Source organism: Cinclus cinclus, chromosome 2, assembly GCF_963662255.1.
Source record: "Cinclus cinclus chromosome 2, bCinCin1.1, whole genome shotgun sequence".
NCBI lineage: Eukaryota > Metazoa > Chordata > Aves > Passeriformes > Cinclidae > Cinclus > Cinclus cinclus.
In genome coordinates this window covers 46,761,454-46,787,963 of record NC_085047.1, presented here as the reverse complement: position 1 = coordinate 46,787,963, position 26,510 = coordinate 46,761,454, and the positions used below count along the sequence as shown (strand labels likewise).

Genomic DNA, 26,510 nt, shown 5'->3' with positions numbered 1-26,510 from the left:
TGACCTATCTTCTCCAACATAAATATGTATGTTTTGTGTCAGCAGCTTAACACTGAGTTCTGTTGAAAAGCTTTTAGATACTTTAAATGAAGGAGCAGTGTGATGTTGTGCTTTAAAGAAAGCTCTCCAGACAGGTAAACCCCCTAAAGAATGAAACTGTCTGACACCAAAATATTAGGCTATTAAATAAGTGCTGGATCATTTTTTTCCTCATGGACAAGGAAATTATTTTATTTTTCAATATGGTCTGATGACATTGTAACCTCAAGAGAGAGAAAGGAACATATGAGCCAGAGCTGGCTGGGGAGTTGGTGACAGGCCACCTGAGCCATTTTAAACACCGAGAGCAAGAGGGTTTGTGTGCACTGAGGATGGATGTGCTCAGCCTTTGAGGCCAAGCCTGCCTCGATCAAAAGAGTGGACTTCATAGCACATCACACCTCCCGAAGAGGGTCCTCTTAATGGAGTCTCTTCATATATTTAAAGTACGCCACAACAGAGAGGCAGGGCCTGAGTTCTTGTAAGGAGCTGTCCCCAGCTGTGTGTAGGAGCTGCTTTCCCAAGCTGCCAGCAGGGCTTGGGTCAGGCAGCCTCAGGCTTTGCAGTGCCATTCCCTGACTGCATGGCATTGTCAGCGGGCTCACAACAAGTTTGTACCTGTTTCTGTTTGGGCCTTAAAGTATCTCCTACAGTATCTACTCCCAGATTAGTTTTAGCCCCACTGGCTGGAAACCATTTTTATTCTGTACCTCCTTATGAATTGATGCAGAACTGTGGGTGATGCAATGAAACCTGAGGATGTCCATGAAGTTACATGTTCTTCGTTACTAAAGGCCCTAAGTGTATAGCAGAGTGATTCCATGGCATTAGTTGTCAATAAGAAAACAGCTGATCCTCCCAGTAATAGGAATTATGAATGTTACTGGATGCTCTTCACTGTTTAGAAGATGTTCTGTCAGACTTCTCAAAAAATTGTCTGTTATATCTTCTATAGAATCATCTGTGCACTTTTCAGGCCTTCTGCATCAGACCTGAGGTGTTCTTGAATCCTACCTAGGAAGAATGTGCATTGCAAAACATGAAAAAACTGAAGTATGGATTTACATTAGGATGAATGTTGATTCATCATAAAATATATAGTTTCATTCTGGGGCCCACTTGAGATGGTCTGGGCTTTGCTAAAAAGGACTGCTTTTGGAGATCTGGATCTCCTGGTCCTGCTAGCTGGCCGGCTTACAGTACTTGTGACTGACTGTAACTTAGGATTAATTTAATAATGGACACATCTTTTAAACCTTCTTACCAGAACTGAGTGGTAGGATATATCCCAGCATCTGGGAGACTCTCAGAATGGCAGAAAGCTTGAAATTCTCTTTAGCAGTGTGTGAAGCTAGGCTGGGACAGAAGCCCGGCATGGTGAATTGACTGAGCTAGCAGTTTTAAAAGAAAGAGGATTTCAGAGAAGTGGAAAAATTTGCAAAGATTTAGTCTTACCTTTGGAAAGATTTGGGACATCACTAGCAGAAGGAATCTAAGGTATTGTCCTCGCCCAACTTCACTTCTCTGCCCATTCTACCATCTACTCACTCTCCTTCTGTCTTAACTAAAAAAAAAATTCAATCCAAAATACATATTATTTTTACAATTTCTAATGAAATAAGACATTGCACAGCAAATACCATGTCTCAGGAAGCAAGCAAGAGAGCAAGAAACGAATTGCAGATTTTAATCATAATGAATGCTTTCCAGTCATGCCTCAGGCAAATTCTGCAAGGAAAGGTGGTAAGAATCTAGAGACAGTAAGTCTATTAACATGTCAGATGAGTTTTGAAAATCAGTTAGGTACATTATTCTGAAAATCCCATCTCACTCTGCGATAAGTTTCTTCTCAGTGGCACTTGTTGGTACTTGCTGCAGTATCAGTAAATGTCAAAAGCTCAGTGGGGAGCTACAGGATTAGGTAGGTCTTTGCCCATGACTCAGTGTTTGCAGCATCAGGCCTCTTCTGTTAACAGCCTGTGTAATGTAATAAGGAAATAACTTGTGTTATCTGATCCTGCTTAAAAAGGAATAATTGCATAATTCAGCAGTTCATGATACTTTTGAAAAGTGTAGGAGGCATTAACATTACTCTAGGAAAATTAGCCTATGTTTGTAATATGTACACTCATGTTCATTAGTTCACAGACTTGTGTGGCATCAGATTGTGTGGTCTTTGGGATTCATTGTCTCAACCAATGGACCCTGGAACATGTGTGAGTTCCCCAGTTGTGATACATGTCTCTGCCCCATCCTGTGCTTGTATCAAGATGAAACTCAGACCACTGGGATCCTTTTTCCACTCTGTGCCTCAGCTTTCTGTAAAAGGCACAGATCAAAAGGGTTCTGTGGTGCACCATCCCAGGGCCTGAAGCAGCCAGATACACCAGAATACAAACTGTCACTCAGTTTAGATAGTGACTCGAATCTACCAGTCTGGTCTGCTTTGCAGCCTGGCATTGGGTAACCATTTCATTCTGATTGCCAAGAGAGACATTCCAAGTGTAAGTTATTCTTTTACCCAAGCTCACAAGGGCAAGGTGTTGGAAATATTAATAGAATTCTCATTATCTTCTAACAAGGATTTGTCATGTCGGTACTAATTTATACAGATCAGCAGCAAAAGCTCCTAATGATTCTGTGGACAAAAAGGAATTATGTACTAACATGTACTTTAATGGCATTAACTCTAGGAAAAGCAATTTTTTAAAATTTTACCCTTAAGGTGTAGTCTCTGTGGTCTCCTATTGCATTTTATGCTTTAAATAAATGTGCTGTTTTGTAGTTTCAAAATATATTTAACTCTCACTAACACAGTGTTTGGACATCTGCCAGTTTCACTGGGGAATTTCAACTGATAAAGAAGGTAGCCAGCAAGTAGATGCATATTTGTTATAAATCCTGGGATAGGCTTTGTCATCTTAGATAAGATGAGGTAGGTATTGTTTGTATGCCTTCTTCTGGCTTGTAACTAGAGAAACATTAATAGAAGAAAAAAACTTTTTCTGTCACACTTAGTTTTGAAAAGGTTATTTTAAACAGTTTGTTTTCATTACAACACTGATTATAATATGGAGTAATAAAATCAGAAGCATTAAATTGTGTAATCATGAATTCAGTTTTTTAAATTACATTAGCAAATTTATTTCTTGAATTTTTCAAGTCTCCTTCAAACACGTAAGAAAAACAAAAAGCAGATTACAATCTAGCTGCAGCAAGGGATATGTGGATTCTTCTCTGTTTCTCTTTAGAAAACTTTGCTTTCTGATATAAATAGTTTGGGTTTGAATTTCAAATAAGCATACATGAATGTTTGACTTTTGGCTTTCAAAAAAGCATATACCAATGTTTATGCATCAGTCTTCACAGTAATCTGAAGTGTTTAAACTTCAGAAGGATGGATCTTGTGGGTATTTAAATATTCTTTGCCTGCCATTAAATGATAAAAGTTCAGTAAGTACAGTTCGCATATGGCTTGAAAAGTGTTTTTTTCTAGGTTCACTCATACATAACTCATATCACTGGCATTTGGTGAACTGTAGCTTGTAGTAGAAATGAGGAATGTTACTGTTTTAACTGTAAAATAACTGTGTCATATATGCAGTAAGCATGAAACTTGAGGGACTAATGGGACTTGCTACTGATGATGCTGAAAGCTAAATAACCATTAGTATTAAATCTTATGAATAGACTCTTGTCTTTCATCTTACTTCTTCAACCAGATAAAAGACACAGAGGCTATTTAGATGTCATAAGAATAGTTTGCTGAAATCCCTACAGACTTTTTTTTAAAAATCTCTCTTCATGTTGCTTATTGTTTTGTTGTGTTCAATGAAATGCCAGTATGCTAGTCATGAAAGAAGAATAGAGCAGAAATCTAGCATTATGTGTGGGTTTAGGCTTATTAAAGATTGAGATGAAACAGGGTGTATTCCTTCTCTGCAGAAATTTCTTCTTCAGATTTTAAAAATATTTGTAGGAAAGTCACTAACCCTGAACATTTCCAAGAGTCCTTTTAAGACCATATTATAATAGAGCATTGTCAGTGTTGGCATTTTCCTAGCTTCATTTATAAGACGACTATGAATGCTTTTAAATGGCTGTAACATGTTAGAAATACCTAACTAAAAACTTCCTTACAGATATTAACTTTATTTAAGCCTTCTGTTCACCTAAGAATGAATATTATTAAAGATTTAACTTGCAACCTTCTCCATTTTAATAATAAATATAATAAAATATTATAGTAAAATGCACTGATGGTGGTTGGAAATGGTTCTTATCTTTCATACAGAGTATTTAGAGGCAGAACTTATAATACACTGTTAGCAGTCAATGTGGAAGAGTTGCTCATCTCTGAGATATGCTGCATGATAGCTTTGGGAACAGTTATTAAATTTCAAGTATCTCTTGGGAAACTCTAGTTCAAATGAATATTTTTAGATTCAGGTGAATAGTAATGATCATGCAATGCATAACAATCACATAGTTTTGGTTTTTTTTATAGGAAAGAGAACTGGACAGCTGTGGTGTTAATACCGTGTTGCTGGTACATTTCTTTGGAAAACAAGGAAAGGAGAAACTTCGCTTTTCCGAGTTTTTCAGGTATTTTTTCAGCTAGGCAAGCCTAACAGGAGCCAGTCTTGTTTCTACCCCCTGTGCTTTACCCCAGCTCTGACATTTATCTGACATCACAGTGGGTTGATTCAGCAAACTGAGCAATGAAGCGGAGATTATTCGTAATGTTGGATGATGGAATTCCCCATTTAGCTCCTAGAGTCTGCTTCTGCAGGAGCTGAGCACCGTGCTAACTCCTAGCAGCAGTGGGCCACGAGGGTTGAGACTCCCATTCTTGGCAGCTGTGTGGTGGCATAGCTTGAAACAATGTGATTAATCAGTGTTTTTTATGACAAAATCACCAAAAATTGACTTCTAATCAATTAAAAAATAATTTCTGAGCTACCTCCTTTCCCATTACAGCTGTAATGGTAAGCTACAGGCAACTTACAGTGCCTTTTCCTCTACCCTTTGAAGTACTTTTGCAGTAGGACTATGCAGATACCTGTTTGAATCTTGACACACATATTGTAGCATGACATCACAAGAAGATTATCTACATCAGTATTACCTTTTCTACAAAAATAATCAGTCATTTACAGGCTGCAAAAATAGAGTAGAATAATGTGTCTTATTTCAGTTTGTATTCAGAAGTGGAGAATGTGTGGCAGCCCTCTTAAAAATGAATGTTTTTGCAATCAGTAGACTAAAAAGTGTTTGGCTCCAGTGGCTCTGGTACATACCAGTCTTCAAATAAACAACCTTTCCCTTTTGAAGACCTCAGCTCAATAGGAATCTAAGTGAGTAAAATACATTTAAGATGTCTCCAGCTCCCTTTTCTATAAATACCATAGATCCTCTCAATGAAACAAAAGGCAGAGAGCACCAGTAAAAGGTTGTGTTTGCATATACAGTGTAAACTGAAAAGCCTCAGGTTTTAGATAAAATCCTACATTGACCCAATGAGGCATGACACTGATGAAACTATGTACCTTGTACATTCAGAACGCGTAGGTTAAAGACCTTTGCCTGCCACACAGATAGAGGCCTGTAATCAAAATCAAACTCCCACATCTTGCTCTTAAAATCTGTGGGATAAGTGTAAGGTTTAATGCAGGTAATTTTTCAACAGTGGCAGTTATGTTTCGTAGGGCTGGAATGTGCCTCTTTATCACTGCGTAGACACTCCATCTCAGCTGCAGCGTGACAGTGGAGTTTGTTTAACACGCAGAAAGGTGAATAAAAGGATCGCTGTCTTTTTAACCTCTGCGAGGATATCACCTTTCACATGATTTTATTTGCAAGTAAATCGAGCACATCATTTCTGGGTTCCTATTGTTCAGAGAAAATGTGATTTCTATCTGATGGCCTCTCATAACACTTTACCTTCTGCGGGAAGCTATTGTTGGCTGTTTGATCAAAGTGCCATACTGTTTTTACAAGAGATGACTGATGAGCTGTACAGACATAGATCATTGTCAAAAGCAGAAAATAATGATGGTAAATGCTTTTATCATTTTTCAAGTTCTTGCCTAGAAAGCTTTTCCATTGATCAGTCTAGTACCTAGTAGAAAGTAGAGGTGATTATGTTTGATTAGGACGCACTAAAACTTGTCACATTAGTTAAATACACAGATATTGCTGTGCTGCAGAGTCCTTAAAACTAAAAAAAAAAAAAAAACAAAAAAAAAACCACAACACCAAGCCACCCAAAAGAAAAAAAAAAGAATAACCACAAAAATTACAAAAATAATCCCCCCCAAAAAACAGGAATGCTTTCATTCTGAAATTTCACTGTACTTACATGGGAATTCTGAAAGCTGAAACCACTGTTCTCATCTCATTACTTACTTACATTTTCCTCATACCCCCTCTTTTCAGTTTGTGTCACATTATAAAATCCTTTTGTAAGTGTGCAACCATCTGTATGTACATGTACACCAGCATTGTCCAAGCCTTTTAGCCTACAATCCAAACAATTAAAAAATGTCAGACAGCCACAGTCGATATACCAGAGCAATTAATTTGCCCTGTTCTCCTTTCTTTGCATTCAGATGGCACAAAGAAAATGGAAACTGTCCCTTGGGGCAATGGGAGGTTGATGTAAACCAGTTCTTGTGCCTCTTTTTCTACTGCCCTGAACACAGGAGGCACGCTGAGAATAGGGAGGGAAAATGGTCAGGAATCTGTCTCCTGCTCGTGCTTACTTCTTGGGAAATCACAGGTATTGATACACACGAAGACAATCCTCAGGCAATGTTTCCATCAGATGTAAGGGTACTTGCAGAGATCTTCAGGCTTCTTGAGGGAGGACTTAGGGAACACATGCTCAGCTCCAGACTGCTGGATGGGTTCTTATTTGTTGTATTGTCCTTAACATAAGACATTATAGTAATTATTAATAAGAATTTACTATTTCAAAAGCAAGTTTTTCCCTGGCAAATGTTAGGAAATATACATTTCTGGAGTATATTTATGTATATCACTACTAAAAGTGTGGCCTCTTAGTCAAATACAGCTGGAACAGGATTCTCCTGTGATATTTAAAGAAAATATAGAAGAATATGCAGGAAGCCTAAAATCATGTAACAAAAAAGGTAGATTTAATACAGGAAGCCATCTTTCTTCTCAGAGGATCTGAACAAGTTTCTGTTTCAGATGACACAACTTAGTTTTACACTTCAACAATAATGTCATCTTCTAATCCCAGGTCCTGTCTTAGAGAATGTGCCCAGAATTCAAGGCTTTTTTATTCTTTTGTGTGGATTTCTCCTGGTTTTTAATACAGAAATAATTTTTTTGTCTTTTCCTCCCCCCAAAAAATTAACTGGTGGTTTAATTTCCAACTATATCAAATGTACTATCTTTTATTCTGAGTAAAAAACTGTTTCATTTTCTAGGTATAGGAAATATTTCTTCCTGACAGACATTGGGGTTTTTTTTCCCCCTGGAGAAAGTCCCTTACTAATCTTGTTTAAGTACGTCTAATCCCAAATAGAAGAGGAGACAGTATTTCACTCCCTAAACAGTTTACGACGCTGTGATTTTTTTTCTGTAATCTGTCCCCAAGCAAGCTTAAATCTCTCACATTCTGCTTGAATGAAAAAAAGAAAGTGCAGAGAGTATGGAAAGAATATTCAAAAAACTCTCTGATTGTTGCTTTTGTTTCTGGGATGTCTTACAAAAAAAGACAAAACCCAGTATGGTTAAACAATGAGCATCTTTTAATCATATGAGGAAAATTAATGTTTCAGTCCAGCTTATGTCATTTTCTTACTTGATTTCTTGCTTCCAAACTTTTCATCAGTTAATAGAATTTTGTACCAGAAATATTTTTTAATTATGGTTCTTTTTAATTTCTGCTTTAGATTGAAGGTCACAAATTGCATAACCATGCACAGATCATGCCTTTTCCCTACCTATCCTGTTTCTTTCCTTCAGTATTTTGAATTCGTTGATACATTTTATTTGGGACCTTTCCATTAAGAAGCCACAATGATCCAGGCTGGACCCCACTGGTAGTGCTGACATTTCTGGGGGGCTGTGATGTGTGTGTGCCAGTGCATGGATGCAGGATCTCTTTCAGGTGTCATCATCAGCCAGCATTCTGTGCTTCTGCTTTGATGACAGCTTGTACATTTTCAGTGATTTTCATCTGGGGATTTGGAACTGCTTTGCAGAAGTAGAGTATGATTGCCTCCTTTCTTGTCTCTGTTCCTACACTTTTATCTATGTGTGTGCGTGTAGAGAGAGCCATAATACATAAGAGATTACATCAGTTACAGCCAGGATCAGGCAATGAGGAAGGGGAGAACAGCAACAAAATCTGGTTCCATGATATTCCTGTCATAACTCAATCTGAGTATTTCCTAAATATTTAGTAAAGAGCTTGAGAAAAATGTTTTTCTTCCTTTCCTGTGAGCTTAGCAAAAGAGTGGCTTGGTTTGTTTCTACAGAACACTTAAAAATGAAAGTGAGTTGTTTGATTTGGAAATGCTAAGGACAGTAAATCAAAGAGGGTTTTGCTTGCAATTCTGAAAATGGTGAGATTGATTAACTGTCTTAATGCTTGCAAACCTGAATTTACCAGCATAGGTCTAAATGTTCTCTAAAGGTTAATGGTCAAGCCTTTATTAGATTTTCTATATTCTGGTTTGAAAGTCAGATTGCAAAATGGCAAACAGCTGGTTTGCCGCAGTCTTTTGGTGCAGAGGGAGTTATCAATTCCTCAGAAGGACTTTGGTGTCCAAGGAGGAGCCAAAGCATGGTACAAATGCTGGGGTGGTATATCCACCACTATCTTTGTTGCTAGATTCCCTTCCTATAAATCAGTGTGACAGGAACTGGTCAGTTGTGTATTAAGAGTGTTAAAGCTCTGCACAGACAGTTCCGGTCAAGAGGTGCGAAAAAAACTTCCCCTAACCTTTCCTTTAGTGTTCCAATCTACTTCTTTGTGTGCTGTAAAGAATACAATGCTAGCACTTCTGTACTTGGAGGAGGAATAGCTGCATTCCTGAGGTCTCCTCTCTTTTATTACATTTTCACTACTATTTGTGGCAGATTAACACTATTAAAGCTGAGTTGCCAAAAGCCTTAGGAGACTCCCTCTTTCTGTAGTAGAGCCCATTACAAAATGAGGGATAAATCTTGATAAGGTTTCTGGATGCTGTTGTAACACGATAACAAATTTGGCCATTGGCCTTCAACGTGGGTGTTTTAGAGAGTGTGGATAAAGTGGGCTGTCTTGAAGAAAGTGCTCTCTGTTCCTAGCTTTTTCCCCATCTTAATAATTTATGGTTTACCTCTCCTTTTTGTTACTTGGAAACTTAGAGCTTTCATTTATTTTCAGCCTACTATAGCATAAGAGTATTCCCAGTGTAATAATTTATTTAATTGCAGAGCATATGTACAATCAGAATCCTGTTCCTGTGCTTGAATTCGGACTCCCTACAAAGTCCCCAGCCAAGATCCCACTGACTTTGGGAGAGCAGGAATTTCACTCCTGTGCTTTTTTTCTAGTATTTGGATACATTTTGAGGACTTCACAGCTGAAACTCATTGCACTGTGATTCAGAAGATACAAAAGCAAGTATCCCTAGAGGTGTCTTGACATTTATGTATCAAGTTTTACTTCCTAGCCAGAAAGTTATTTTTAATAACTTTTAATAACTTTCACTTTAAAAAAGCCCTCATTAGCATTTTCAACTCTCACATCTGGGAATAAGAGTGACCTAGAATGCTGATGCGATGAATCATGGTATTTTAATTTTTGTAATATGGGAAACTATCACATAAATCTTAAATTGCACATTTCAGCTACTGCTCCAAGTAGGATTTGATATGGTAAGAAATCTGCCCACTCTGGCTTGCCAGGAGCAAGCCTACAAGTTGAACTGAACTTCAATTAGAAGAGGGTGCAGAAGCAAGAACACACTGAAAATGCTGCAGCCCAACCCTTCAGGGGCAGTCTGCTTTGGCTTTGCTGCCCCTTTCAGCAGGCTGATATGTGCAGCTTGGTGGGCTCATTCCTCATCATGTAGGAATTAGTCATCTTTCAGCTTTCCTGCCTTTATTGGGTGTGGCTAGAGGGCAGGTCACCAAGGCTTGTCTGCTTAAGGAAATGGAATATTCAGAAAAGGTGGAAGAATCACTTTCTGCGTTGTTGCCTGTGGCTAGCAACCAGTAAAGCAAATGACTGAGCTTGCTCCCCAAGATAAATAGCTCAATTCTTAAGACCTTAAGTCTGTTGCAGAATATTTCCACCTTTCATAGATAAAAATACAAGAAAATAAAACACTTGTCTTGTTTCCCTGCATCCAAGTTTTGGGCGTGTTTCTGTAAGTGACCTCATTTTCAGCAACTTCTCCTCCTCCAGACTAGACGGTACATGAGTTAGAAACTACAATCAAAGAAATTGTTCTGCACGGTCTTGGCTGTGCCTTCCAGCCAACTGCAAACCCAGGTACCATCTCCTCCTTACCTGTGGTAGCCACTCTCAAAATGCAGCCAAGTGGTCGTACTCAGTCTCTGCTGGGCTGACTCCATGCCTGGTCTGCATGCCAGATCCATGCTGTTCTCTCCCTCTGCAACTCAACCTCCCTTCCAAAGACCTGGGGAGACTCTTGGGGGCTGTGGGTGCAGCAGGGCTGCTTGTGCCAACCCATGGAGCAGGTCTCCCTGACACACACTGGCTGTGGTGCTGGCCAGAGGCAGCAGTCTCCTTGGGAGTTACAAAGACAGGAGCTGGGCCGGAAAACAGAAGAGTGGTTTGCAAGCTGTACAAGGCAGTCTCACCACTCTGCAAGACAAAGGGCTGTCCAGTCACACTGGATGCACTACCCAGTCCTTTGGTGGTTCATCCACTTCTGAGGGGGAGAGCTGGGGGAACTGGAAGTGTGTCAGGTCTTAAGGTGGACTGTGGAGAAACACCTTAGTGTTTGGCTATACTCTAGACTCCCCTCGACTAGAGCAGAAAAAGGCACATATAAAATGTGACAGCATTTTGTTCCCCTCCTCAGTATTACCCTAATTCAGCCCTAGCCTGAAACTTGAATTTGCCTCCACTATCAGGCTTTCATTTACCTGCATGTCCTGAGCTGTGAAGCATTAGTTGGCCCTTTATTCGTGTGTGCAGCTCTACCTGTTAGAGGGGAAAATACAGGAGAGCTTATGCTGCAACAGCAGTCTTTAGCTAACCCCTTATAGGCTTCACAGAGCTTCAAGCTACTAATTGTCCAAGTGATCTCATTAAAGAACTAAAGATAGCTGTGTGGACTCAAATGCTGTAATTTCAAGGGAAAGAATTCAAACCCAGTGAGGCCAAGCAAACACTGATGAGCAAATGAGCCTCTGCTGATACTGGCTACACAGACCCTTAGCTATCCTCTTCTCCAATTAATTGCTTTGTCCCAGTATAGGAGTATTTCATTCCCTCCTGTCAATAACTTCTGCAACTCAATAAAGCAGTAGGGTTCTTTAGAAATGCAGAGGGGATTCTGGGGCAAGCACCACTGGTTTTAGCCTTTATTTTAAAATCACCTCTTGTTTTTGGATTGCCCCATTTCTGAAGTGGAAAATATCAAATGGATCACACTGCATTGTCTGTGTTAACTTTTTCAAAATTAACACTAACCGTCTAGTCCAAACCAGGGAAATTTGAAGCTACAACTCACAATTACGGCTCTATACCTTCAGGTTATTACATGCTTCACGTTTTTCTCTCTTTCCCAAAAGAAAAAAAAACCTTGATGTTGACTCTTTCCTTTTTTAGACAGCTCTCTCCTTACCTTCCCAAACCCCTACAACATTTTCTGTACTCTTCTGAACTCTGTACGGGTCAGTTGTAAACCTCTCTAATCTTACTCCCTAGTGAGAACAGAGCTGATTCGCCAAACCTCTGTATGTAGTTATAATCTGTAATACTTTCAGTCATCTTCTCCTACAGCAATGATTTCAAGTTTCCTCTTTCACCTTTGTGATTATTATGGGCCTCATCTTTTTAGGCACTTTGCACATGTCATTTCTCTCTTATTAATATGAAACCTCATAAATCATGTGTCAGACCTTCAGTTACCATGTCCTTTTTCATTCATTCCTTCATTCATTATGCTGCTGCCTTACCAATTCCTTTATCTCCTTATCTGCCCGTTTTTAAACACGTGTAAAACCGAGGTGTCCAATGCGTCCTTAAGTTCTGCCGGCAGCAGCTGCCTGTGCAGGCCGAGAGCGCGTCCTGCTGGTGTCCTTTTGGAAATGCAGCCCTGGAAACATCCGCGAGCACCGGGAAAATTAAAACAATGGGAGTATTCTAAAGAACAATGTCGAAAGTGTCTGTGGCTCAGAGCTGGTGTCTGCTGCACTTAATAGCTAAAGTAGTAATGGTGATACAGGAGCAGAAGTATCAAGTGGTGTATAATATCTGTTTACACTTAGATTCATGGAAAACCTGCAAACGGAAGTCCAAGAAATGGAATTCATCAAGTTTTCAAAGGGTTTGAGCTTCATGAGAAAAGAAGACTTTGCCGCATGGTTGCTGTACTTCACTGATGAGGAAAACAATGAAATTTACTGGCAGAATGTGAAAGACAGAATCGAAGCAGGAGAGGTTGGTGCAAAGTATGCTTTGTTTTGCTTCCTCCTTTGTATGCCCAGGTTTTCATTTGAATGTGGTTATCTAATGAGGTAACCAGTTGCCAAATGAAATATTGCAGCCCTTGAATTTTATACAAGTAAGAGCAGTGATAATTGGCCAACTGATAACTACGGATCTAAACAGGAAGTCCCACCAGATATGATGACATAGAATAATTGGGATTTGAATGTATATTCATTATATATCATCTGAATTCTGTGATACTCTAGAACATCAGTTTGGAAGAATTCAAGACTTTTTGCAAGTTTACAAATAATCTGGAAGACTTTTCTATTGCCATGCAGATGTTTACTGTAGCCAATCGTCCTGTTAAGCGGGGTAAGTGCTGTTCATCTTTCGTATGGGTTTTCTTAAAGGAAAAAAAATCATTTTAATTATGGAATCAATGTAAATGAGTTATCCCAAAGTACCACTGTGAAGTCCAAAAAATGTTATACTGCTCTGTATTTGGACTTAATTCTATTTCATGAAAAAAAAATAGTAAGATTTGGTTTCCAAAATGTTTTCATTTAAAAGTTCTAATGTGCTGTCATATGTGGATTAATCACAGCAGACTAAGGCATAATCATGAAATAGTTTGGTTTGGAAGGGACCTTTAAAGGTCATTTTTCCAAACCCTCTGCCATAGGCATGGAACTCTTTCACTGGATCAGGTTGTTCAAATTCTCACCTTGAGCAATGAGACCTTGAACATTTTCAATTATGAGACAGCCACAACTTTGTACAGTTTCTTCCTTATCCTTCCTTATCTTCTTCCAGTCTTAATCTACCCTTTTTCAGATTAAAGGCATTTTGCTTGTCCTGTCACTACAGGCCTTGGAAAAAACTCTCTTATAAGGCCTCTTGATATAGTGGAAGTCCACAGTGAAATCTGCCTTGAGGTGTCTCTTCTCCAGTCTGAACAACCCCAGCTCTCTTGGCCTTTCTTCACTGAAGAGGTGCTCCATCCCAAAAATTATCACATAATTTTTGTGGCACTCCTCTGGACTCACTCCATGTCCTTCCTGTGCTGAGGAATTGTGTTATGCAATTATGTCTATCAAAAAGAAACAATGTTGTAAAGTGGGGTTTAAAATAAAGATTTTAAGGAGAGGAGTAGCTTCCTTCCCATATAGGAGAAAGAGAAGCAATGCGTGAAAAGTTTTATGGGCATACAAATGCCTTTTGATTTAATCCTGAGGTTATTACTTAGTTGTTAATCTTGAAGGGCAAGTCTCATAAGTTATTTCAAAATAGCAACATAAAAAGTTCCTAAGGAAATGTGAGGCGGTATTAGCATTCATTGAAATTAATATTTGATGGACTCATGTGAAAAAAGATGAGAGATGTGAGAAGACAAAAAGAGAAATACATATTCTTGAAGGATAAATGTTTGGATGGGATTTGAACCAACAGAAACTGGGGGATTTGCAACTTGTGACTTTTATTACTACTCTGTTTATGCACTGAACCCCACTGTAATCAAAAGCACTCAGCTTCTGAGGTCACTCATGGATGTCACATGCCTATATGTCTTATTCTTCTGAATCTGGCTGAGTTTGCAAAGAACAATACATGTATGTGTGTGTATTCACACACATATGAACATTTATCTAAAAATAAGACCATCTTTTAGTTCTTCCTTTTAGTCTAGACTTCTTTTTTCTTCTAAGTTCACAACTTATCTTTTCTCTCTGATAATATGGCCCTTCTTTGTTTTAAGATTGTTATGCCCCACTGTTGTAGATCTTTTATTCATGTTATGTTTAAAGAAAGTACAGTGCCATGTCTGGATTTAAATTCAGCTTCAAGAGAGGAAACAGTTAACATCTTTTCAAAGACAAAATTAAGACTAAACATACCATGTTTTATGTCTTTTTCAAGTTGTGGTATATCCTTTTACAGGAGGATTTTTTCACTTAATTCTATTTAAACCAATTGTGAAATAATCAACTACATTTATACAGGAATTGTTGAAAGAGACAAAGATGAGAGCTATGTCAGGAATGCTATTCCCCCTAGTAAGCTTCAGAACTAATCATATTTATAGCACTGTTTATAAATGGCATTTGTTTATGAAAGCACAGCCGTGTTAATATTGCGTTTATGACTTCACTGGACATCTTGCTGTAATAATCTACAATACTGCTATACTTCAATAACCTCCAGTTCCTTTTTGAAATTCACACTTCCATGATGCCTTAAAAATGCATCCAATTCATGTGATTGTGCTTGCTGTAGTAAACAATAATCCTTTCACTCTTACGAGCTGCTGTTTGGTGGCAGCCCCACACTCTTCGTCATCTTCCTTGAATCAAAACTGTGAATTCTGTGCACCGCAGGACCAAAAGTGGGGATGGTGGGTGTTTCCATACTGCACATGGTGGTGTAAAGAGAGAAAAAAAAGAACTGGAAAGGAAAGTGTATCTCCAGAGAGGTACGGCAATTTTTTCTGCCACCAATCCTCAGTATGTCTTCAGCAGCATTTGAGAGGAGGTAGCAGAGTTCTGTCAAAACCAGAACTACAGGTATATAAAGCTGTGTGCTGTAAGCAATGAATTGACCATTTGATGGCCTGTATTTCTGCAGAGTTGCTGAGGAGATTGTTAGTTGTTATGATAGTGGAGCATATCATAACCTACTGTTCTCTGAGGAGTTTTCTTGTAGAATGAATTGTCATGAAACTGGCTTAAGATAAAATGGAAAGGTTTTTTATGAGAAGATAGTGAGGCAAGTACTTACCATTCCTATGAACAGGTAACAGCCAAAAGTATGTAGACTTTCATTTATTTCTAGCAAAAATTTTCACTTGTTACTGTTGCTGGAGAAGTAGTGCATTGCTAAAGCTTATCATAAAATTAATAAAGATAGTTAAATAGTTACAAAAGAAGAAGCAAGTTCAAGAACACATGAACTGAGGCGTCCTAGTAGTTTACTAGTTTACACATTCCAAATTCTCCAGTTAGGATACCTATGAACAGTTGTAAATTGGACAGAATCCTACTATTTATAAGCTTTCCATTTTCTTTGCAAGTTCAGTCACGTGTGATGTAATATTATGTCTTTATTAGCTGAGTTCAAGAGAGCAGTGAAGGTGGCAACAGGACAGGATCTGTCAGATAATGTTTTGGATACCATCTTCAAGATTTTTGATCTAGATGGAGATGACTGCCTCAGCCACAGCGAGTTTCTTGGAGTCCTGAGGAACCGAATTCATCGAGGTTTGAGGGTAACAAGCTGATATAATTGTTTGTAAATACCACAGATGATTGCTACAACTGTCTCGTAAATGCTTGTAGAAAGACAGGTGGAGTTAATGAGTAGAAAAAGATACAGTTTTAAACTGGGGAGTCCTTACTGCATATGAATTTGGGAGGAGTGCTGCCACTAAGAACTTGGTATTACACATTTGAACTTTGGAAGCAGAAGCACAACCTTATGTATTGTATTCACACACTCTGGGAATAGGAATCTTTCTTGTGTAAATGCTAAACACACTTTAACTTTATTAACAGGTACCACAGCAGCAAGGCATTCAAGGTTTCTGGAAGTGTGTGAAAAAAGAAAGCATTAAAGAAGTCAAAGAACTGTGGAAGCAAACTGGGAAAAGTCCTTTTTAAAGCAGTCCATTTTTCTTTTGCTTAAGTATTTTTTCTCTAGGGGAGTTTGTCTATCCTGTTTACATAATAACTAAATCAAAAAATGCTCCTTTTTTTTGGCTAAAGTTTAATTAACCCAGACTCTAATGCAATAATTTTATAATTGTTCCAGTTTGGTTTACAGAACTGGTATAGCTTTTGACCTCCATAGAGAAGTACTCTTTTTCTGGGGAATAGTGTTGTTTACTGCTCTGTGGAGTCTGACCCTGCACTGTAGGATACAGGATGTACAGGACTGAATAATGGCCTCAGGCAGAAACATCACAGAAGTGTCATCTCCTGTTGAAGGAGTGAGCATCATCTCAGCCACTAACACAGCAGCTCTCCTTCTCAAGCAAGGGCAGAGGTCCACAAGGCAAAATCACTTGCACAACACATTTTAAACCAAGCTATCCTAAATCAAAAAGGAGAATTCACACCTTATTATGGGGATCTGCTCATGTGTTGGTTCCTAGTGCTTGATTCTGGCAGTTCCTGTGTGGATGTCTGGTATGTCTGCCTAATATGGTGTTAATATTAAACTGGAAATACAAGACTGATAGGCTTGATGCAGGGTTTAAAAGCTGTACATTGATTAATGAATGTGCATTGAGTGTCTCAGACCTCTTCCACATAGTATAAATGAAAAGAAAAAATCCGCATTCTGTCAAACATAGTGGTAGCTACAATTTGACTCATGACTATTTTGCTTTAATTGTATTACAGAAGATGAAAGCATAACAAGTAGTTGTTTAATCTCTACTAAAGGTTGTGACAGGGAGACCTAAAATATCTCAGGAATTCAAGGTTATAGTAAGCTATTGTTGAGGTAATACGTCCAATTAGAAACCAAATACAAATGTTTATTATTCCAAATGCAACGTTAGACCCAAGATCTTAGACACAGATCAAAACTAACACTTAGGAATTACAGATGAACATTTTCTAACAATAACATAAGGTGCATCTCTATGTATACAGGTGTGCACATTACATGCTTTGTCTTTCTTAAAATCCCAGGAGCCAATACTCAGGTGCAGATCACTCTTCCTGGCTGGTCGCAGTATATGGGAGGTAGGCTTATCTGTAAAGCTGTCAAAGGTCCTTCCTCTTTGTCCCTCTCAGTTGTCTGACTTGTCTTGGCTGGGGTGAAAGTGTAGCTTTTCAGGACAGGTTTGCGATAACAGAGATAATAGACCCAAAATGTGGACTAGGGAAATGTCTCAAGAAAAATAACCAAGAAATCTCAGCACTCAGTGAGGTAATATCCATCTATTTTTTTCATGACATTAGCTGTGTTTTCCTCAAAGTTGAAAATAAGCTCAACATGTGGTGCTTGGTTGTAATTTCTTTAGTTGTAATTTCTGTTTTGTGAGAAGAGGGGAAGTTTCCATGATAGGTAAGACAGCGAGGCAGTTCTCACTCAGTGCAGGGACAGGAGAGAATGCATTGGGAAACCCTACAGGTCCTGCATAAGGAATACTGAGATTACTGAGAGTGTGTTTAATGTGTCAATAGCTGTCACGTTTGTGCTGAGGACAAGTCCTAGTGCCTGAGCCTTGGCATAGTGATCTCTCCTAGGGAACACAGCGAGAGGCCAGCAAAGCAACTCTTCCCTCGTGGCCTCTGCTTGGAGCTTTAATCTAAAGTGTTAAAGAGAAAAGGCTGGTAGTCCTGTCATGGACATGCACCCAGAACAAGATCATGCCTGTGGGGATGTCCTGAGACTGTCTGGAAGATCAGGCACCAGTGACCATCAAGGATCCCTTTTCCCCCGGGAAAAAATCCAAATGGAATTAACCATGTCGGAAGAATCCAAATGCAGTAAGCACTTCAGCCTCCTCCCCTCAAACTGAGCTCATGCAGTGAGCTATGTGTGCAGCAGGATAGCAGGTGGCTGATTTACTTTGTCTGTTTGGAAACTGTTAGTTGCTTCTGGTGGCAGGAGCAAAGGTGGGGCAGTGGGACTGGCACCACAGTACCACGGCCAGCTGCACTTCACGAATTGTCCAAAAAAATGACACTATTGAAAAAGAGCTTCTGTGGCACAAAAGTGTGTGTGTGTGTGTGTGTGTGTGTGTGTGTTCACCCAAAGTGTGCTTTATGCCAGCTCTGGCTTTAATGCAAGGCTGCCTTTTATTTGTTACTGTTCATATTTTGGCAAATCATTTTTACTTTGGAGTGGAAGTTATTCTCTAGCATTTTATTCTGTGTGAAGTTAAAAGGTTTATGATGTTTTTTATTGCTTTTGTGGTTTCTTTTGTTTACTAATTACTTCCTTCCTAAAAGCTGTTTGGATTTCTCTTGGAAAAATTAACTCATTTAGCTTCAGTGTGTCTAGAAGTTTAATTCCTCAGTGCTCATTTCTATCTGGGTTTGTGCAATCAGCAGTATCTGCTTTCAGGGATTTCAAGTTTTCTTTTTCAGCAAAAGCTTTGGTGGTGTCAAGTTCAGAGGAAAAGCAAAGAGATGTGCTTGGGCTTTATACACATTTTGTGTCTGTAGTACAAAAGAAAAAAAGAGAGAGAGAGAGAGATACTGATTGGAAATTAAAACAGAGTTACGAGTTATGAATAATTTTCAGAAGTTATCCTGTAAGAGCAGCCAGGAATGAACTCCTTTAAATGCCAGATGCCTTGTCCATCGGGCTTTAAGAATCAGACTGTTTAATTGTAAGTTTATTCTTATTTGTCATGTAAAATGCTTTATAAAACAGTCTTAAAATGATTTCTCATTTTTAGTATCTTATATTGAAAGAGATATTTATGTATTTAGATAAACACTGGTTTTTAAGAAATTTTTTATAGTTAACATTTTAGTTCTTTTTAATCACTGTATGGTTTTTGCAGCCTGTCTGTGAGCAATACTCAACATAATTTAGTTAAGGTTTATGCTAGCTACCAGTCTAAACATATCAACTGTGACTTGTTTTAACATTAAAAATTCTTCCTCTCAACAGAAATACATAGAAAAGCTAAATAAAATTGATTTTTTTAATCTACCCCATTGTATCTGAATTTTACATGGAATAAAGATGAACACATTGAACATGTCTCAAAATATCAAAAATATGCACAAAAGTGCAATCAGCACTTACTTAACAACATATAACTCCTTTACAGAATTTTAGTTGTTGTATCCCCATAACAGTTTTTGTATTTGTTTGTTTGTTTATTTTAAGATAATGTCTAAGAATCATTTATTCTTCATTTCCAAAGGAAGGAAAGGCAAAAATGCACTATGATATGCTAGAAGTAACAGAAACTGATTGGTTGTTTCTAGAAATTAATTCTGGTGTCTCAGTTTGTACAAGCCCCTTTCTAAAAGCAAAAATCCCTCTGGATTCAAACCAAGTTGGCAGGTTTTAACAAAACAGGTAACAATGAATAGTACATGTTCTGCATAGCAGACAAACAACCAGGCCATGGACTGTGGTTTAATAGCACTTCACATAGTCAGTGCATAGAATGAAAAAAGAATCACTGCCCAGTAAAGGGCAAGAATGGGAACAGCCCTGTTGCTTATAGGAAGTATAAAGTCAGGTGTATTGACCATACTTCAGCTAAAACATATAGAAATGGACCAATAAGTGTACATCAAACTTTAAAAATACAGTTTTCTCATGCTGGAGTTCTCACAGGAGAGGGAAAGCATGCCTCATACCTTCAGTTTTAATTTTTCCTATAAAATAGTCACAGCTGGCTCAGGAAACTAGTCCAGTGCAGAAAAAAGCCTTCAGTCATTCTAAACAGAAAATACATGCCAGAATGATGTTGTGGTCATTATTAGTGAGATCCAAGTTGCCCCAACAAGCAGCTCATGTAATGCAGTTGGTCACAAGGGAAACATGAAGATGAACATGGCAGATGAAGACACACTCTTCTTGTGCCCAACTGGCCACAGAAGCTCATCCTACAGAAGCTGGAGATGTCATCCAACAAGAAGCCAAAAGCCCTTTGCAGAACAGAAAGCCTGAGAGACTCGAGCGTGCACAAAATTAATCGGCAAACAAGTGCAATTGCCTGTTGCCTTTGTTTATTAAACAATTCCTAGTTGATTCAGTAATTAAAAAAAAAAAAATCATACAACATATGTGGAGACAGATTTGCCATTAGGCTGGTGTTGGCTGAGTTAATAATGTTTCCAGTTCATCAACTGGAGTGCCCTAGCACAGAGCTCTGCTTGCTGTCCTGGTTATCCCGGCTGCTTCTCCTTCACACTGGCATCGCAGGGAGCCTGCTCAGCACTGCTCCCAACTGCATTTGCTTAGCCACAGCACCTCGTGCCCTGAGAAGTAAAAAGCCATGTTTTTCCTCACCTGTGTGCCCACTGTCAGTTTAGATGGGATACTAGGGAAAAAAAATACTTCAGATAAAGGGTTGTCAAGCACTGGAACAGGCTGCCCAGGGAGGCAGTTGTGTCACCATCCCAGGTGTTGAAAAGATGTGTAGATGTGGCACTTGGGGACATGGTTTAGTGATAGTAGACGTGACAATGCTGGGTTAGTGGCTGGAGCTGATGATCTTGGAAGTCTTTTTTAAATGATTCTGTGATTCTCGTCTGCCCCTGGCAGAAGACTGGCTTGCCTTTCCAGGTTGACTGAATGGTGGAAGTGACATGGACAGCATCAGGCTGTGGGAGAATGGACACAACACTTTGCAGAACACTGTTTATGACTGGGTTTATGTTGGCCAGGTTTCAGACACGCAGGTTTGAAAAGCTGGGGGGAGGAGTATTCCATAGGTCATTCAGAGGAATGTGTGGGAGTTTTTCTCATGGGATTTCAGATGCAAGCTCACTGCTCTGAAACAGCCTTGGCGGGCCTGGCCTTTCTCCAGGGACTGCATAGGGAGCACAGAAGATGAGCCTCACTGGACTAAACCTGCCATGAGCACTTTCCTGGAGAAAGGATGTTCTACAGAGATGTTCTACCACAACATTATGCCTCAGGTCCACTGCTTTAGGGAAAATTTGCCAGTTTTAATGTTAGCCCGTGGAGCAACAGGTAGCTCTAAATTACCCCAAAGAAAACCAACTGGTTTAATGTAAGACTTTCAATAAAGTGTTTTAATCTTTTTTTCTTTTTTCACTTTACAGATTTTTTGTTTTAAATTATGTGGCCTCTTACCATGTTTTAATCTACTCTGAAACTGATACTATTGGAATGAGCAAGCATTACTGAAAACAGTGTACATGTATCGCCTAAATAATGCACAGCAGGTAATTCCTAGAACAATGGCAGATGAGTCCCAGGGTAGGAGATTATCTTCACTATTGAAAAGAAAGGATACCAAAATACTATACTTTGCCACTAATCTTTAGAAAAGGAGAGTTATTAAATGAGTCCTAAAGTTAAAAGGAACAATGTTACTAGAAGAAACAGCTATTAGAATAAATTAGAACCTTAGGAAACATGAATATCACTGAATAAGAGGATGCTAGGTAAGCAAGGACTAAATCAATATGGCTGAAATTAGGGGGTTTTTAAAATGCTGTTTGGACAAAAAAAAAATGCCAAAATGACCAAAAACCTCACAGTTTATAAATTCGATCCAATGCAAACAAGGGAAATCACTGGTAGTTATTATGTATAAGATTACATGACCTATACTGGAATGTGAAGAGCAGATATTTTACATAATCTCAGTTGGCTTTATGTGTACATCAAAAATGCAAAGCCTCCAATAAATTTATTTTTCTCATATTACAAACAATAAATGAGACAAATTATGATTTTGTGTCAGTCTCTGTCTAAGAAGTTGGGTTGCTTCTGCCTGGGGATTGCGTTGCTCCTGGAATTTAAGATGAGCTACTTTGAGAGGGAAAAAATAGAGAAGCAAAATGGAAATGAAATTGTAGATTATAAGATCTAAATAGTAGTGAGAGAAATTGTGGGTAGCAGGAGTGTTTGCAGTGCCTTGCTCTGGAACCAACAAACATCTGGAAGACTGCAACAGACCCTAACTGGTGTTGAGACTGCAAAGAGAAATGTTTAACTTCTCTAACACATTTTTTAATGTGGCTAAAGCAGGTGGGTAGCCAGAAGTGGAGGTGTGATGTGAAAGTGGACTGGAGATGACTTTTTGTCTTTTTTTTTCTTTTTTTTTTTTTAATATTTGACAGTCATGGGATCCAGTGAGACTGTGGTGAGCAGCTATTCCCACAACATGGTATTCTGAGTTGCTATTCAGTTTCCCAGAGTCTGCTTCAAGTGTCATTTTTTGTCCCTCCCCACAAATGAGGCAGCAAAGTTTGTGCAAGCTGCACTGCAGCCATTTGAAGCCAAACAGGTGCTCTGCAATTCCTAGCAGAGCTTCCTTCCATCCTGCTTGGCTTCTATTCAAGGAGCTGATTTCTCCTGAAGAGGTCCTTGTAGAGACATCCCTGGTGGCTTTCAGAAATGGAAGAAGACGATAGTTCCTACCAGTTGTGCCAAGGGGCTTCTTGTGCAGCAGAACTCCTCAGTGGGGGGTACTGTCTGGGGATAAATAAGTCTCTCTCTGCCACCTCACAACCTTGGTGTTGTCCTTGTTCAATTCAGTCTCACTTCAGTTCCTGTTGTTATGGAAACGCTGCACAGAAATGTTGCGGAAAGCAGCTGGTCAAAAATAGTTTGTCTGTCCAAGGTTTATGCTGCAGCCCCTGGGTTTCCATCCTACCCAAGGCATGAGTCTGACCCAGAACTGAAATACTGGCCATGTCACAGCTCCCAGCTTTGCCAGTGTCAGATTCCATCCAAACCACATGCAGTGGCTGTTCCTGCTTTGCCAGTGTCAGATTCCATCCAAACCACATGCAGTGCCTGTTCCTGCAGCACAGTATGGACCTGCTAAAAGGAGGGAATGTCAACACACATATGGCTTCACTGATACCTCTGGAGGGGGGGGAAACTGGAGTCAGCATCAGCAGGGAAGACTGGGATAGGGAGGATCGTGTTGGATCCTCTCACATCTTCCCTAGCATAGTGAACTGTTCACTGGCTAAGCCTTTTTATTCATGGCTGTGGTCCTTAGTCTTCATGTTAGGAATTGTGTTTATTGTGAAGGGTCATGGGATTTTGTCAGGAAATTTGGTGGAAGCACAGGGAGGAGGATGGTCAATGCACAGTAACAGCCAGCTACACGCAGCACATGTTTGGTAAAAGTTGTTAGGAACTTTGCTTTCCAGGTCCCTTCTCTTTAGATTCCTGAAGGCCTGGAAGTACAATGTCTCTTGACTGAATACGCTACTAAGAAACTAACACAGTGATTAAATGATTAAAAGCACATAGAAGTATCAAACTAAGGTAAAATCAGGTACTTCTAAAAGCATCATTTACAAATAATTCAACACCAAGAATTTAAATCCTTTACCGTTGTCTTGAGGCCAAGTGTTAACAGTCCTGTCAAATCTTGAGGTAAAGCACACGCCAGCATTTATGGCATGTTCTGACACCCTTAAGAAACAAAATCATGGAATCATTAAGGTTTGAAGAGATCTCTAAGCTCATCAAATCCGATTGCTAACCCAGCACTGCTATCTTCACCACTCAAGCATGTCCCCAGCTGCCAGAATTAATGAAGATTAGAGGAATTGGAATACTTTAACTATATCCCTGATGTGCTAACCAGCACACCAGACCAAGACTGTCCTAGTTCACATTAAATCCAAACTGTTCCATCCTTGTCAGCACTTCTTGTCAGGGAGACTAGACACCAAAACCAAGATGCTGTCCATGTAACCAGTCACTCCTCCCTTGCCTTACAGCTCTCCATTAGAAATGGGCCACCCAAGTTCTTACAGCAGCTCTCTCCCTCTGCTGCAGTCCCTTTTGCAGCCCTTGCATTACTGCATACAGTCTTGCAATCCCTTTCCCTACTGTCCTGATCCTGCTCCCATACACGGCATGCACAAGCATGCCCATAGCCAGAGTTGATCCCAGGCTGATTTTTATCTTTCCATGATCCTTGGGCCCATGTCCCTGCTCCACAGTTACTCTGTACATCAGGGCTACAGGTCGCTGCTTCATTCCTCTGCTCTGATACCCAGATGAACACACACAGATTCCCACACATACAGAGGCTGTGTCTTGGTCATTTGGCCAGGGTGTCCCCTTCCTGTTCAGAGGATCGCAGAGTGGTTTGGGTTGGAAGGAATCTTAAAGATAATTTCGTTTCAACCCCTCTGCCATGGGCAGGGACACCTTCCACTAGATTAGGTTGCTCATGGCCTCATCCTGTGTGGCCTTGAACTCTTCCAGGGATGGGACTGTAAAAGGCTCACAGGCTTCTGAATTCATGATCACTCTCCTTAGTCTTTGTTATCTCACTAGCAAGTGAGGGTGAGAGGAAATGGCCTTAAGTTGCACCAGGGAAGGTTCAGATTAGATACTAGAGCAACATTTTTTTCACTCACAGAGTAGTCAGACATTAGAATGAGTTGCCCAGGGAGGTGGTGGGGTCACTGTCTGGGTGTTCAAGGGGAGTCTGGATGTGGCACTTAGGGATATGGTTTAGGGGTGATTAGGGTGATGATGGGTTGGCAGTTGTTATGTTGAAAGTCTCTTCCAACCTCAATGATTCTGTGAACAGGCAAGGCCATAGCAACTGCCCCTGTCCTGCCAAGGCAACCTCCCTGCCACTGCCCAATGCACCAGATCCAGGGGCTCACAGGGACTATGGAGTACCAGCCCCCACAGTCCGGTTGTGTCCAAGCCTTTTACAGGGCACTCTTCTGAGCTGTTCCAGCCTCAGCTCGCACCCTATGGGTGCTGTCTGTTCCCTACGGATGGGATGCTGTCTGTTCCCTATGGATGGGATGTTGTCTGTATCCCCTGGATGCTGTCCGTTCCGTTTCCCTCGGCTCGGGCAGCCTCTCCCGCCGCCGCCAGGTGGAGCCAGAACGCCGCGGGAGCCGCCTGGGTGCCGGGGACGCGCTCCTGGTGCGAACACCCTCTGGCTCAGCAGGCAGATGGGATTTTTCCCATGGCGCGGGCCGTTCCGACCCCTGCATCCCACCCACAGCTCTGCCGGAGCAAGGCTAAAGATTTCAGGCTCTCCGGAGGCTGAGCCCCGCAAGGCAGCCCCGGCGGCGGTGCCCGCCCGAGGTGGTGGTGTGGCCGCAGCTGTCAGGCGCTGACCGCCGTTCAGGAATTAAATAAATCAGCCGATAAAACAAATAGCAGTAAGTCACGTATAGGTTTCCTTTGCGGCGGGAACAGGCTGTGGGAGCGGTGTAAGTGCTCGGCGAGCAGGGGCAGGCAGCAGCCCGGCAGCGCTCGGGGACGAGTGCCCGGCACTGACCCGCCCGGCCAGGACCGCGGATAAGAGCAGAACCTGGAGATTTAAGACCAGGTTTTATGTCTGGAGGAGGATCTCGCCCCGGGATGGCCCCGCCGGTGCGAGCAGAGGGAAGCGGAGGGCGGCGGGCCCCCGAGGTGCACGGCGAAGGATGCATCGGGAAGAATGTGGTCAGCAGGCCGAGGGAGGGCATCTGGACGTCATCCCTCGACATCTGGAGTGCCGTGTTCCCTTCTGGGCTCCGCAGTACAAGAAAGACAGGTTGCTACTGGAGAAGGTCCAGTGCAGGACCACAAGGGCGATTAAGTATCTGGAGCATCTCTCTCCTGAGGAGAGACTCCAGGAGCCGGGCCTGTTTAGTCTAGAGAAGACTGAGTGGAAATCTCGTAAATGCGTAAAAATATCTCCAAGGCAGGTGCCAAGGGGATGGTGCTAGGCAATGACAGGACAAGGAGCAATGGCTATAAATTAAAACACAAGAAGTTTCACCTCAACATGAGGAAGAACTTTCCTCGGAGAGTGGGCAGAGCACTGGAACAGGCTGCCCAGGCAGGTCACAGAACCTTCCTCTCTGGAGAGATCCAAACCAACCTGGACGCGTTCCTGTGTCACCTGCTCTAGCTGACCTTGCTTTTGCAAGGGGTTTTAGACCGGATGATCTCCTTGCGGTCCCCAACCGTCCTGCGATGCGGCGAGGCGCTCCGGCCCCCCGAGAAGGAGGCGGTGGCGGGCGCTGGGGCCGCCCCTCTCCCGCCCACTGCGGCCCGCCCAGGGCCCTCCCGGGGCCGGCTCCGCAGCGGCGGCCGGAGCTGCAGCCGCCGCCCGCCCGTCGCAACGCCGGCGCTGCCGCGGTGCCCGGCAGGGAAG

The 26,510-nt window shown here is 40.9% G+C and overlaps 1 protein-coding gene across 1 annotated transcript in view; it reads left to right on the top strand.

Annotated features, from left to right (window-relative positions):
* MICU2 (mitochondrial calcium uptake 2) overlaps positions 1 to 19,366 on the top strand; it is a 137,528-nt gene extending 118,162 nt beyond the window's left edge. The window contains exons 8-12 of the mRNA XM_062487598.1: positions 4,547 to 4,644; positions 12,529 to 12,700; positions 12,958 to 13,066; positions 15,799 to 15,956; positions 16,243 to 19,366. Coding sequence (XP_062343582.1) covers positions 4,547 to 4,644; positions 12,529 to 12,700; positions 12,958 to 13,066; positions 15,799 to 15,956; positions 16,243 to 16,347 — 642 coding nt within the window. The 3' untranslated portion in view covers positions 16,348 to 19,366. The remainder of the gene's footprint in view (positions 1 to 4,546; positions 4,645 to 12,528; positions 12,701 to 12,957; positions 13,067 to 15,798; positions 15,957 to 16,242) is intronic.
* Positions 19,367 to 26,510: the final 7,144 nt, after the last annotated feature.